Genomic DNA, 15767 nt, shown 5'->3' on the forward strand with positions numbered 1-15767 from the left:
GACTGCTTTCCTGGTTTACACTATCATCTCTAACCCTTGCTATAAAGGCCATAGCATGTTGGCACACACAGTCCATGCCGAGTCTCAGAGAAAGAATTACGACAAACAGGTTTGGATGGGGGTGGGGAGGTTTAGGAGGGTTGTGCGGTGTGCCCGGCACACATGTGTAAATCAGAAGACCACCTGCAAGAATCGAACTCTGGTGGTCAGGATTGATGGGAGGCACCTTTACCCATGGAACCATCTTGCAGGCACAAAGCAATGAGCCTCTTTATTGAGGTATTTTCTTAGAGCTCCCTCCAAGAAGAAGGAAATACATAAGCACTGTTGTGTTTGCCTCTATATTAAGAGTTTCTACGTGGGCCTGTTCCACTGCGCCATAATCCCGGCCGGCGGCCTCACTTTGAACACAACCAGGACCGGATGGCAGATAACAAAACAGTAACTGCTAGTGGGCAGTATCAGAAATCGCTCTGAACAGCCGGAAATAAAAACTAAACCACAACCTCCAATAATTAACTCTGGATCTACATTTTCATTAAAATGACCATCGTTTACTCACATTTTAATGTCTCTCCAGCATACGGTATGTGTAGTTTGAAGCGGTCACAGTTGGGTCCAGGAGTCAATGATGTACAGCTTAAGAAATCCAGAGGGGGGAAAAAGATTTTTAAGAACAAAATTGAAATGCCCACATATTCATGACACTTAATAAAGTAAATAAAAAGTAATTTTTAATACGTAAAAGGCTTAAAGGAGAAAAGGAAAGCCTTTACTGGTCATGAAGTCTAAGACAATAAACGAGCCTTACTCTGAGACAAATTACAGATCTCACAATAAACTTCTATGCTTTCTAACAACAAACACCAAGTACTTCAAGTACCTCTCGAAAAGAAGGCTATCTTGACTTTTAAAATCATGTATATCATCCAAAACAGGTCTCCAGTCCTTGGTGCCAAGAACTGTAAACGCAGAGACATTTTATGGTCATATTTTAAACATAGATTCTTAGCTTTCACTCTGTTCATACAAAAAAGAGCCCACTTTTGGCCTTTCTCTAGTGGCAGATGGTTTTCTTTCTTTCTTCAAAGGTACGGTGCTTTCTCTCGATCTGGCACACCATACCATTCATCTGCAGGAAAGCACAGAACATGGTACTTGATTTCAGAGAAGATGCAAATGCAAAAGATGGGAAGGAGCCAGTCAGCCAGTCTCCACACTGGGGAGTTTGGAAATCCATGACTTCACAAGGTTTGACAACGGCCTCTGCTCTTCCTGCGTATTAATTATGTAAGGTGTCTTAGGACCTTACAAGTCAGAGCTTCAACTGCATTAACACTGCCCTGACCTCTTAAACTGAATAAAATACTCATAGGAGGTCAATGGAGGAACTCCAGGTGGATTCCGGGTCGGTTTATTTCCCACATTATTTGTTCTAAACTGTAGAGGCAGCAATCTTTTAGAACCATGGGGTTGGTTCAATAACAGGACTCTTGTGATTAAAATCCTCCTTTGTGCCTGGTGGAAAAACCAACTCAACTCTCACCACTTGCAGACCCCTGAACTAGCTGTCTCTTGCTTACTGATTACCGTCCTTTGCTGTTCTTGTCCTCTCTGCTGTGGCCATCTGCATGGCCCAGGCATCCTCCTTAGGTGTACCAGCCTATTCTTGCTTTTGTGTCTTTGCATGGGCTGCTCGCTGCCTGGACTACACATCCCAGGACTTTGTATCCCAGGACTTCGCTTGGCCCTCCATGCTACTCAGACTGATTTCCAGAGGTCTCCCTTGATTTTCCAGTGTGGAGCAGCACCCGCTTTATCTCAACACCCTGGCTTTTTTCCTTCACATCACTAAGGATGCTTTGTCTCCCTGTACTTGTCTCTGACTTGCTGATTACCGTTTCATCCTCACCGGAACTGAAATACCAACAGACTGTAGACTTTGGCTGTCCATTTGCCTGGTGTTCCTAATGAGCAGAGCTCTGCTCAGTAACCCTCCTCTAGATGACAACAGATGTACTGAATTGGGCACTGGATAAATACAGCTATGGCAAAAGAAAACGTGTTTGGATGAAGACCTGTGCTGTAAAAAAAAGTATCTTTTACACATTTCACCTCACCTCCAAAAACTGGAAATGAGCTGGGTATTATTATTATTATTATTATTATTATTATTATTATTATTGGTTTTTCTTTTTTCTTTTCATTTTTCTTTATTAAGAAATTTCCTACTCGAAATGAGCTGTTTCAAAGTTTAACATGGGAAAACTAGGAAAGGGAGATGAGTCTATAAATCTGAAAGTAGTAATTACAAACAGGAATCCGTTTTGTTTTTTTTTTAACCTAAAATTACAGTGTGCGTGTGTGTGTGTGTGTGTGTGTGTGTGTGTGTGTGTGCGCGCGCGCGCGCGCGCGCGCAGTCATGCACATGCACTCAGGTATCATGGCACACATGTAGAGGTCAGAGAACAACTTGTGGGAGTCGATTCTCTCCTTCGAACATGGGAGGCCCAGGAATTAGACTCCTCCGTCAAGTTTGATAGCAAGCACCTTTACTTTGCCACCCGCCCGCCCTCAAGTGAGAACCCTTGATAACATCAAAGAGGCAGTTTTTGTCTACCACTGTTTCTACTTTTCTATTGCTTTATTTCGGAAACTTTCGCAGTTAACAATTTACACAAGAAATGTTCAGCCTACACTTCATGCACCCTCACCCTCACATGCTCATCTAATCACAGGACTCCTAGAATGGCTCTGGATCTGTTTTCTAACTGTGGCTTATTTTCTCAATCCAACTGGAGGACTTTGGTGCTGGTAACTGTTACACACATTTAAAAAAAAAAACAGATGAAATCTTTATATATACTAATAATAACTCAAAAATTGTCACTGATATATATAGGTCTCACGGATACTCAGAGAGTGCACTGGGGTCAGAAATCATCCAGGAAGAGCACTGTGTGCAATAGGCTGGCATTTCAACCAGCATGCATGCAGATAAGGATTTGCTGAATGAGCCAGGCATGGTGGTGCATGCCTTTGACCTGAGTATTTGGGGGGCAGAGACAGGCAGATTTCTGTGTGTTTGAAGCCAGGGTGATCAACATAGACAGGATGGTGAGGGCTACATAGAGAGACTCTGTCTTAAAAAAGGAAGGAAGGGGCCAGGCGGTGGTGGCACATACCTTTAATCCCAGCACTCGGGAGGCAGAGGCAGGTGGATCTCTGTGAGTTCGAGGCCAGCCTGGTCTACAGAGTGAGTTCCAGGAAAGGCGCAAAGCTACACAGAGAAACCCTGTCTCAAAACACCAAAAAAGAAAAGGAAGGAAGGAAGGTCGGACGGGCCAGCCTGTCAAGCCTTGTGTTTGTTCATGAAAAACTGCTGAATCGGGGCTGGAAAGATGGCTCAGCAGTTAAGAGCACAGGCTGTTCTTCCAGAGGTCTTGAGTTCAATTCCCAGCAACCACAGGGTGGCTCACAACCATCTGTAATGAGATCTGACGCCTTCTTCTGGAGTATGGGCATGCATGCAGATAGAGCATCCATATACATAAATAAATAAATCTTAAAAAAAAAAAAAAACACCTGCTGACTGGCCAGCACTGGGAGATGCTCTTATCCCATCTTGAGGAGAGAAATGTGTGATTACTGTGGAAGACCCTCCCTTAGAAGGGTCAAACACTAAGCTCGGAATTTAAACTTTAAATCACAGCTTAATATGTTTCTAACATTCATTGGGCATTCATAAGTGGCAACTATTATTCTAAGTTCTGGAATTAAACTAGTTCCATCACATCAACCTTCTAATTTGGGCACAATTATCATTTCCATTTACAGAAGAAGTGAGTGAACCCCTGGACAATATGTAAATAACTTGCTAGGAAATGAGAGAGCTACCATCCAGACCCAAGATGTCTGACTACAGAGCCCTCTTTATAAATCACAACACTAAACCATCTCTCAATTGATTAAAGTGATGACCACTAGAATTAGTGAAAAAACTATAAAGTGGACAATTTTTTTTTTAATGTTTTATTTTCCAGAGCTGAGGACCAAACCCAGTGCCTTGTGCTTGCTAGGCAAGCACTCTACCACTGAGCTAAGTCCCCAATCCCAGACAATTTTTTTTGAAATACTTCACAGGATAAAACCTTTCTTTATTGCTGAACATCAAATGCCCACCAGTGGCCTCTTCCCTGGGCAGGAGTCCTGGATGGGGAGGGCTGGGCACAAATCCTACAGCTATTGCCACACCCACCACAGGAGACAGACTGGGGTGAACCTCACATGTCACCCTGATGGGTGGGGAGCCAGGGATAAGTCCTAACGTGAGGCTGAGTGCCTTGGGTGGGGTGGGAGGATGGGGGAGGAACTGGGAATGGACAGGGCCTTGGCTTGAGGAAGGAGAACAAGGCCTGGTAAAGTGGACAATTTTAACAAGTAATATTTGATTAACGAAGTACCAGTGATGCAGAACAAACCTTGATTACCAGAAAGAGGCTTTGATCAGCAAGCAGAGGGAGAGGACAAAAGAGATGAAAAGTACATATGCACAAGGGCTGGCAAGATAGCTCAGATGTAAAGGCCCTTACGCAAAGCCTGCCGGCCTAACTGAACACTGTAGACATCTATCCCTCGAAAGTCGTCCTGTGACACACCCACACATATACACATGTATGCACACAAACACACACACAAATGCAATTTTTCAGTTAAAAAATATATATGTATGACAATAGTACAAAAAAATCCATTACTTTGTATGCTAACCAAATAATTAATGAAAGTTCTGCAATGGGCATTAATGAAAATTATAAATTTGTAGAAGAACTGTCTGTGCACACATCAACTAATGACAGAAGAATCAAGTCCTTGACACTGGATTCTTTTTTTTTTTTTAACTGAGGATCGAACCCAGTGCCTTGTGCTTGCTAGGCAAGCGCTCTACCACTAAGCTAAATCCCCAACCAACATTGGATTCTTGAGATCTACAATGCTGATACTCTTGATTCATTTAGCAGATTATTGATGAAAAGCCAAAAATGGTGACACTAATGGAGATTAATCAAGTTCCATGCAGGCATCTCACAATCTTTAGAACATCCACATTTTAAGACAATGTAAAATACACGAAAACATGATTTCTGGCTTACAGCTAAACCTACTTAATTCAATAAAGTCTGAAAAAAAGTCGTGAGTCTGGCCACTTCTGTTCTTTAAGCCGTCTCAAAAGAAGATGATTTCAGGTTCCTTCCCTGGGAGTGTGTCAGCTTCCTTCACCCTGACTATTAATTCACCACTTGGACGTTCTCCTACATAGCTTCCTGTTTTCGTGATAATGATGTTTGTGCTCCACCAACAACACTTGACATCCGCTAAGACGGAAGCCTTCAGCTTTGGCAACCTTAAGTAACAGGTGACGGTGAAATAAAATAGGTTCCAAGACCAGTAACTGCCTGTAAATGACTCTAGTCACACGCTGCTGCAGTGAGTAACTGTTAGCTGATATAATATTCACCACATTTTTCATTTTATAGAATGAAGTGCTTCTGGTTTTTTCAGGATTAAATCAAACATCAATAACTTTACTCAGACTAAATCAGTTTCAAAATGATCATGGCATCCAGACTGGCTGAATCTTAACATCTACCTAAATAATCTACAAAATGCAAAGGCATTCAAACCAATTCCAGGACACAGCCCTTTAATGCAATTATTGCACATAGAGCCAACTAAATCACACTGCACAAGTGAAGTCTTACACTCCCCTCAAAGGAAACATATGAATTAAAACTGGTAAGAAGAAAGTAGCAACAATATTCTATAGTAAGTCTCTTACACTGTTCTCCAGGGAAATGGGACTATCCACTAAGTAACATGATTTTCTTGACATGCCACATGTGTATCTCTGTATCACTAAAATCTAAAAGGTAGTTTTAGAACCTACTAGAAAATTATACATTTAATTCCTAGAATAGAATTCCAAATAACCATTACCAAAATAAGTGACTCATCCCAGACGGTTTTTATAAGCATCACAAAATGAAAATATTCAAGAAAACATGTTTGCCAATTTGTGTGGCATTAACTGTTATTCCCAGCTTCTATGTAGTATCTCCATTTATAAATGATAAACCTCAACTCTACCTTAGAATATGGAATATAGAATGTTGGTAGGTATTCCTCTGGCAAAAGTTAGATTTAAATTGCAATGTGATTCTAATAGGAATGATGGGCTCAAACACTACTTTTAATCTTTAACAAGGAAGTGCATGGAGGCATGTGGCTTTAATCCCAGCACTCGGAGGCAGAGGCAAGTGGATCTCTGTCTCAGGTAGTTCAAGGCCAGTCTGATCTACCCATCAAGTTCCAGGACAACCAGGAGTGCACAGAAACCCTGTCTCAAAAAAAAAAAAAAAAAAAAGGTAACAAGGAAGGAAAGACCTTTCATCTTTCATTTCTTTGGAGAGATGCTAAACTCACTGACCGCTAATCCTTTTCTAATAGGCACAGGTGATCCCCTCCATTGACACAATAAAGGGAAAAGTGAGTAATCTCAATAAGTACAGAGTAACTGATAAAATCAAACAGTCGTGATTTTCAAATTCCTCTATAAACTAAAAATGAAAAGGAATAACTTTAATTTCATAAAGAGGCCCCTACAAAAAGCAAATCTACACTAACATCCAACTTAATAACAAAATATTTTCCCCTCTGAGACCAGGAGACACAGATGTCAGCTCTCACCACTGCATTCTCCACTGTACTAGGGGTCAGAGAACATGGCAAAGGAAGAGAGCCCAGGGCTAGAAAAGAAAAACTAAAACTTTGTTATCTGGAGGTAATACCTGCTTGCAGAATCTTTTTAATTCTTCAGATGCACTCTTGGAATTAACATGAGCTGAGCAAAGTTGAGAGATAAAGACATAAGGAAAATCAATTTATTTCTTTACACCCTCAACAATCAAAAGAATCGAACTTCCAGGAAGATGCCACCAAAAGCGGTAACATGTTGGGCAGAGTGTTTACCTAGTGTGTACAACAGCTTAAGTTCAATCCCAACACGGCACAAAAATAATAAATAAATATCAGATGATCGAGTATGGATATAAATATCACAACATACGTGTTAAGATCTTTATGCAGAAACCTATTAGTGTATTAAAAGGAAAATAAAGCAGAGAGAGGAATCGTGTGTATGAATTAAAAGACTCGTAATGAGAAAACATGTCAGCAGCATTCTTTAAATGGCCCCAAACTAAATAATTTAAATGCAATTTCAGACACATCATGTCCATTGCAGGATAGATAAATTAAGATATAATAAAAAGCAGAAACAGTGTATAGCAATGAAAAATGACTTTCACGGAATGAAAGAATGTATACTGTTATGATTCCATTATTTAAAATTCAAAATCATAAAAGGTAATATTGTATGTGCTAAGTAACAAAAGAAAAGTACTATGAAGAAAATCAAAATGGTTTAACTATGGGAAAAGAAAGGGCAAGGGAGAAGAAGCACACAGAGGACTCCTAGGATGCTGATATTTTATTTCCGTGTGTGTGTGCGCACACAGGCATGTGATGTGTATGTATGGGAGTACAGAGGCTAGAGGCCAGTGTCCTGCTCTGTTACTTTCCACCTTATTCCTTTGAGACAGGGTCTTTCACTGAACCTGGATTAAGCTGATGGCCAGCAAACCCCAATCATCCTTCTTTCTCTGGCCAGCCAGTATGGTTACTGACAACACTGGGTTACAGGCACATGTGAGGTAGTGCCCAAACTCTTCCTGAGTGCTGGGATCCAAACTTAGGTCCTCATGCTTTCAAGCAAGCTCTTACCCACTGAGCCATCTCCCATTCCCCAACACTTTATTTCTTGATCTAGGTGGTCAAGATGGTTATGTTTCAATATCTACTGAATATAGATACATTTCACACATCATCCACCCCTTGAGCTGGACTTTCTTTGGTCATTATATTAGCACAGCAACCACACACACACAAGTTCACATTGTCTTCTTCAATGATAGTAAATCATTTTTTAAACAACCTACTCTTGTGTTCCATTCTTCTGCATTAGAATTCTTTTTAACTTATAAAATTAGAAAGTTTTCAAGAAATTTGAGATCAGAGACACATTAATTTTTTTCCAAATAAAATTCACAACTATTTGTTGAGCATTCTGTGACAGGTACAGAAAATGCTAGAAATAAGCAGTCTGTGTTCAAGTGAGCATGTCAGAAAACCCATAGAAAGAAAATCTTGGGGCGGGGGAGAAAAGGGTTCAATACGTAAATTCGTCCTTACTCCATGAAATACAGGTTGACACTGATGTTCACAGCTGGTTCCCACCCAGTTCTTCAAGAGTCCTAGGAGAAGGAAGAGCATCTCACAATGCCGAATGCCTTATGCTGGCGTTTCCCATGATAATGGACATGATGCTAATAACATAAGCACAGGCAACTTTCAACAAAACCTTTCACGTAATACTGAATACACTGGAAACTATCCTAGGGTACAACATATGCTGCCAATTTGGCATATCTTCCATTAGTATCCCCATAATTTTTTAGATGTCTTTTCCAAATATGACTGGTAAGAATACCATTACTATAAATAATATAAATTATAAGTATTGCTTATTTCATTTTATGCCATTTTAATTCAGATTTCATGTTATTTATAATAATTAAATAAAATGCATGTATCGAGATTCCTAACCAAATTGTTTGGATTATGCTATATCCTCCAAAATTCATGATGAAATCTAATCCCAACATATTGACATTAAGAGACAAAAGCTAAATAGGTCACTGTGAATGGGGCCAGGCCTTTGTGAAAGAGACCTGACGAAGCCCGTCTGTCTCTTTGTCCTGTACCATGAGAGAATACACAGAGGGCATCTATGCAGAATGGACCTTCAAGAGCTACTAAATCTGCAGGCATCATGACCTTAGGCTCCCCCGCCTCCCGAATTCTGAGACACACACTTGTGCTGTTAATAAATTATCCCGTGGAAAGTCTGTGCCATAGCCGTTGAAACTAACAACAAAGGCAGGGTGGGTTCTCAGCAAAGTGCAGAGATCACTGTTCAGAGAGTTATAGAAAGGCGTCTCCTCCTCTCAAGAATCGGGCTAGAATCAGAAGACAAACATCACAACGGTAAAGTCAAGACAACTTAAATAACAAGTCCAGACAACAATAGATGCAAGGCATAAAGCAATTAACATGATTAATTGCCAAATTAGTGGTGAAAGAATGTAAGCAGAATTAGATTTCAGAGAGCAGAGATGCTGTTTGCAGCCGAGTAATCAAGGAAGGCTCTCGGAGAAGATGGCCTCTCAGAGTGAGTTGAATCTGGAAAGAAGGGAATGTGGACCACCTCCCTGTGACTGTCCTGAAGCAGAACAGTGCACAGGAGACAGAGTTCACTGCATGGCTGGAGTTCTGTCCAGCAGCCATGCTGGTACACAGTTGACAAGGACTGTGGAGATCCTCTCCTGGAACAAGCCAGAGGTGGACGGCACGTGCTCACTGAAACAAGGCACACAAATGTCACAGAGCAACTGCTGGTAACTCTCACACACAAAAATGTTATAAAGGCCAACGTCAGCTTACATGCGATTTGTCTACATCTAGTGTGCAATATAATGGTGTAAAAATTATACAATAAGCCATTTTTAATAAAAATATTCTTTTGGCCATTTTAGATCATTTTCATCCCTTTACCCAAAACAGGTCCTAAGTGGATGCCCACCCTGTACTCTGGGGCTTTTTCTTTCATATCATATACACAATCTTTGAATTCCTGTCCTTATGGGCAAGTATTTACCTATGGAGAATATTTACCTTGCTCTGGGAGCTTACTTGTGGGAACTAAACTAGCAAAGCTTTGATCTGCTTCCCTTATTAATTTTCAAGCCATATGCTTTATTTATGCTGATTATTTCCACAGTGCCTCACACTTACCAGGAACTCAATATATGCTATCTATCTCTCCATCTATCTTTCTTTCTTCCTTTCTATCTACCTATCATCTACCTGTCCATCTATCTATCATCTATCTATCTACCTATCATCTATCTACCTATCTGTCTGTCTACCTATCACCTATCATCTATCTATCATCAATCATCAATCTATCTACCTGTCTGTCTACTGTCATTGACCTACCTATCCTCTATCTATCTACCAATCATCTATCTACCTATCTGTGTATCTACCTATCATCTATCTGTCTTCTGTCTATCTACCTATAATCTATCTATCTACCAATCATCAATCTATCTAGCTATCATCTATCTATCTATCTGTCTGTCTACCATGATGAACTACCTATCATCTATCTATCTATCTATCTATCTATCTATCTATCTATCTACCAATCGTCTATCTACCTATGTGTGTATCTACCCATCATCTATCTATCTGTCTGTCTGTATCTACCTATCATCTATCTGTCTATCTACCTATCTGTCTATCTACCAATCTGTCTATTTATTTATTTATTGGCTTTTTGGCTTATTGAGACAGGATCTTATTTGGTAGTCCAGGATGGTCCAAACCTGAGACCATCCTTCCTCAGTCTTCTAAGTGTGCCATCCATCTTTATGGTATTCTTATAAAGAGGAAATCTGAACGAATACAGACAGTTCAATAAGTGTTTATGAAAGACTGAATTGAAAACATTCTCTTTACTCAAAATCCATGCATCCTTATAAAGCCAGCATTTGGGAAGTTAGGCTAGAGGGTCAAGAGTTCAAGGTCAGGGGCTGGAGAGCTGGAGAGACGGCCCAGTGGGTAAAAGCACCAGCTGCTTTTGCAGAGGTCTGAGTTTCAATTCCCAGCACCCACATGGTGGCTCACAACTGTCTGTAACCCCAGTTCCAAGGGATCTGATGCCCTTTGATGGCCTCCTCATGCACCAGGCACACACATGGTGCACAGACTTCATGCAGGCAAAACACCCAGACATATAAAGTAAAATAAATATTTTTTTTTAAGTGTTCAATGGTCATCTCCATCCACATAGCAAGTTTGAGGCCAAGCTGAGCCGCAATAAGATACTATGTCCATACAAACAAACAAAGCAGCAGCAAAAGCTGTTTCTTAGTGTAACCCAGATGCACAAAGTCATGATGTTCTCCTGTGTTTTCACTCATCCAACTACTGGAATTCTGAGAAGTCTTCATACATCGGCTACCATGTCCGCTTCGAGCTATTGCATCATGCAGTTTTGTCTCTGTTCTAGTAACTGCGTTATCTAGTTCTGTCTCTAAGACAAATGCTCCAAGGCCAACTTCTGGGCTGTCAGAACGGCGAAAGCTTTCTACATCAGTACTGTTCAAGTTGAAACCCACACAGCAGCTCTTGTATATAAACTGCTACTAATCCACAGAAACTCGGGTAAGAATGTTAAAACTTCGAGGCAGTGTGTAAAAACAATGTTAAGTCTGATGGATCCAATAAAGAAAAGAAAAACATAGACAAGTCTGGTGGTTCTCATTTCTTTCACTTCGTTTTCCTAATAATTCATCGTTATGATATACTACAAAGTAAGAAACTGGGTAATTTTTCAACTCGGCTCTTTCATCAAAGACCCTCTGAGAAACATTTCACTGACGATTCTTTAAATGCTGGAGGTTGCAGGCCATCAAGATAAACTGCTCCTCTTTGATGTCCCCAGCTCTACACAACTGGCTTTCACAAGGGCCACACACACTACCCCTTTATTTCCCAGCACTCTGAGCTCTGCTAGGCTGGCAGCAGCATGGATACAGCCCACTGCCTAAGACTTAGCGCACCCATTCTCTGACTGTTGGGACCGGAGATGCAGCACCCCTCTGGCCACATAGGCCACCTTGAAAGGCTCCTCCTGAGAAGCCGGTGGCCCTGTTTGAGGAGTCGCCTAGCCTTGCAGCATGAACGCTGGCACCACTCATGGAAATACAAGTCATGAAACATTCTAAAGCTAGCACAGCTTAGTTTAAATTCCATGCTGCTACATCTTTTTTAAATTTTTCTTAGTCCTTTGAGAATTTTGTGCAATCTGTTTTGATCATATCTACCTCCTCCTCTTAATTGTTCCCAGACCCACCTGCCCTTCCCTATCCACACAACTTTGTGACCTGGTTAAGGTGGTTTTTACACCCACCAAGTCCAGCGGGTGCTGCCCATATATGCTTGAATGTGTGGACTCCCACTGGAGTGTGGTCAGCTCCCCAGGGGCCACACTCTGCAAGAGAACTGCCCCTCCCTTCCCAGCAGCTATCAACTGCCAAACGCTCCTCAGCCAGGGGGGACTCTGGGCCCCCTCCCCTCTCCATGCTGGGATTTGGTTTGGTCTGAGAACAGCTCCAAAAAAAAAAAAAAAAAAAAAAAAGAAAAGAAAAAAGAAAAACAAAAACAATAATAATAAAGCATTGTCCTGTGACATCCTGAACTAATGCTCAAAAACCTGTTATTCCTTCAGTTCTGATAATCTAGCTATACTTACAATTTTCCACTTGAACTACACAACTTTCCTGATTTACAAATTCCTTTAGTTTCTTATACAAGTATGTACGAAGATATGCATAATAAATAGATGTATTAAAAACTTGTCAATGATAATTCCAAAAGGTCTTTTTATTTCATAAAAATATAATGAATACTAAGGAAAAAGAAAATATGCAGTGCTGTGTTCTTAGATAGTGCTGACAACCCACCACCACTAAACCAGCTCACACAATGCTATGTTGTAAGGAATAATTCTGCGATGCTAACAACTACATCACACTTTAGTGAAGACTTGTGATATCTTTCGACTATTTAATAACTTGTATAGTAAAAATGATAATTGGGGTCGAAAAGGAAAACAACAGCATATAAAAAAGAACTAAATGTATTTGATTTCTACCTTAGTCCCAACAATAAAATTAAATTTCTTCCCCCACACTACTTAACTTTTAGACGCCTACAAATTCTTGTCAAATTACCTATTGCTGAGATTTGGCCCAAATGCAGTAAATTATTGCCTAAAAACATTTTTAGCCAGAGACTTTTTCTGAGGCATTTCTTTCTTACATTTATTTTATTTTAGGGGGCACACACACCACAGTGCATGTGTAGAGGTCAGAGGACAACTTGAGGGGGTCAGTTCTCTCCTTCCATCAGGTAGGTCCTGGGAATCAAACTCATGTCCTCAGGCTTGGTGGCCAGTACCTTAACCCACTGAGCCATCTCTCCAGCCTGTTCTGAAGTCATTCCTAGTACCTAGTGAGTCTTGATCTCTTAGACTTTGAATTTTAACCAGTTACTAGGTTTTCTTTAAGTGTCCATACCAAAACACCCTCATAGAAGGAGATGGCTAGAACCCATTGGACAGGGTACCACAGCAAGTGATTTCCTGGCCACTCTTTCCTTGGGGAAAAAAAGGACATAGCCTTTAGTAGAGAAGACCTGGGCTCTAGTCCAGGCCTCCGCCACTTATCAGCTAAGTAACCTTCAGAGAATTTCATAACCTCTTGGAGACTTCTGTCTCCGTGTGTTTAAATTTTTAAAGAGAGGGATTAAGATTCTACACAGATTTACTAGGAGCAAAAACTCAGCCTAAGGAAAAGAGATTTACACTACTCATGCACTAAATTCTCTCTTTGGAAAACACACACACACACACACACACACACACACACACACACACACACACACGACATTAAGTCAACTTAGCTCTCTGAATCCACTGGCGGCCCTGGTCAGTATCCACTGTCAATTCACAGTAAAATCAACGCTCTTGATGGGGATGCACCTCAAATTCCATCATTTCTTTAACACAGATTTTGTGCTCCTGCACAGTTCCCAGTGCCCAAAGCCAACGATGCTTTCCTGTGAGCCTCGGTCCTCCCCAAGTCTATTTCTTCTGTCCAGATTCTGTCTGCCTCCCTGACACCAACACAGACTTCCTCTTCTACTGTCTTCCGAATCTACAGCAGAAACTTGGTTTAAGCATTTCACTTTTTTCTACAAACTGTACAAGTAAACTGTCTTCCCTGTAAACAGCTGTGTCATAGAGATGAAACTCCTGGTTAGCCCCTCAGTGTTCATGGTCTCTTACTTTCCTGACCTAACCTGAATTTGATAAGTATCTTTCTGAACCTTTCTCCGTGCACTCAGACATACATGTGTACATATGGACCTATGCACATATGCATGAGAGGACCTTCCTACAAAGGTCTGTTATTCTATAGACTGGCTCTGGCTTCTTGTCCTTCAGTCACAATCTACACAGCTATCTTAACCCTTTGGAAACCTAGATAGCGCACACAAAAGCTAGGTCTAAATGCACTTCAGTCAGAACAGTTTCCTATTGCATTAACAACTACTTACTGAGTAACTACTCCGTGCCAGGAACAGGGTGTACAGTGTGGGACCAAACAGACATTGTCCTGGGGAGCTAAAAGTCTTCAACAAAAAACAACATCAACAGAGGGTGTGGTAGCACATGTCTGTAATCTCAGCTCTTGGGAGACCGACCTGGACTACGCAGTGACATTCTCTCAACATCCCCTAAGAAGACAGGCAGCTGGGTGAAAACATGAAGAAAACTAAGTAAATAAAGCTCATCCTGAAGATACATTCCAAGACATACCTGCCCCAGTGGATGCCTGCAACCCTGGACATGATTTCTTTATTACTTGGGTCTTTAATAGAATATCTTTATTAATACTTTGAGAATTTCATACAATGTATTTTGATTATATTCACTCCCCACTCTTCCCACTAACTCTCCCCACTCTGGCCCCACTCCTGACTCCTATCATCTTTGTTTAAACCCTCTGAGTCTATTTGTGCTGCCTGTCTATTCACAGATGTGGGGTCATCCACTGAAGGATGGTTGGCCTTAACAAAAACTCTGTCTCCCGCAGAAGCCATCCAGTGTCAATGGGTCCTCAGTTAGGGGAGGGGGCTCAGGAGCTCCTCCTTCTCCATGCTAGAATGTTTACTGGCAGGATATCTTGCTGGTCTTGTAAAAGCAACCACAGCGGCCATGCGTTCCTACATACAGAGGTCCCCAGTGCCCAGAAAACACTGTTTTGCTCTGCTCCTCCCTGACTTCTAGCTCTAACCATCTTTCTGCCCTCCTTTCCAGGTCCCCAAGCCTTGCTGGGGGAGGGAAACAGAGGTACTCCATTTGTGGCTGAGTCCTCCACTAACACATACTCATTTCTGTATTAACCACCATCCGCTGCAAAGAAACTTCTCTGACACGGACTAAGAGCTGCACTGATCTCTAGGTACAGTGACAGGAATCTAGAGGGCCATGTAATGCCATGTTCATTTAGCAGAATAACAGTATTAGGTCCACCCCTGGGCAAGGGGAGCTCCCCAGCCACATGGTAAGATTTACAGTCCCAGGCACGCATTACCTTGTGTAGAGAGGGTCTTACACCCAATCAGAAGACATAGTCCCGGGGTTGGGGATTTAGCTCAGTGGTAGAGCACTTGCCTAGCAAGCGCAAGGCCCTGGGTTCGATCCTCAGCTTCAAAAAAAAGAAAAAGAAGACATAGTCCCATGACATCATGCCACTATTGTGCCCACAGGCTTGTCTTGTCACTCCAGTCATTACTGTACCCCTCAGCTTCAAGGCTGAGGAAGATTGCTGATGACTTTTTCCCCTGCAGCCTCCACAGCACCTTCTATCCTATAAAGTGAAGCCAGCAGGGGAAGCTTCCTGGTCAGTACCAACTTGATTTCCCTATGTCCTGTAACCCAAGTATGTGGGATC

The 15767-nt window shown here is 41.5% G+C and overlaps 1 protein-coding gene across 1 annotated transcript in view; it reads right to left on the minus strand.

Moving 5' to 3' along the window:
• The window catches only part of Babam2 (BRISC and BRCA1 A complex member 2), a 376093-nt gene that overhangs the window by 342891 nt on the left and 17435 nt on the right, over nucleotides 1–15767 (minus strand). Inside the window, exon 3 of the mRNA XM_036170890.1 lies at nucleotides 563–639. Coding sequence (XP_036026783.1) covers nucleotides 563–639 — 77 coding nt within the window. The remainder of the gene's footprint in view (nucleotides 1–562; nucleotides 640–15767) is intronic.

Source organism: Onychomys torridus, chromosome 21 (genome assembly GCF_903995425.1).
Source record: "Onychomys torridus chromosome 21, mOncTor1.1, whole genome shotgun sequence".
NCBI classification, from domain to species: Eukaryota; Metazoa; Chordata; class Mammalia; order Rodentia; family Cricetidae; genus Onychomys; species Onychomys torridus.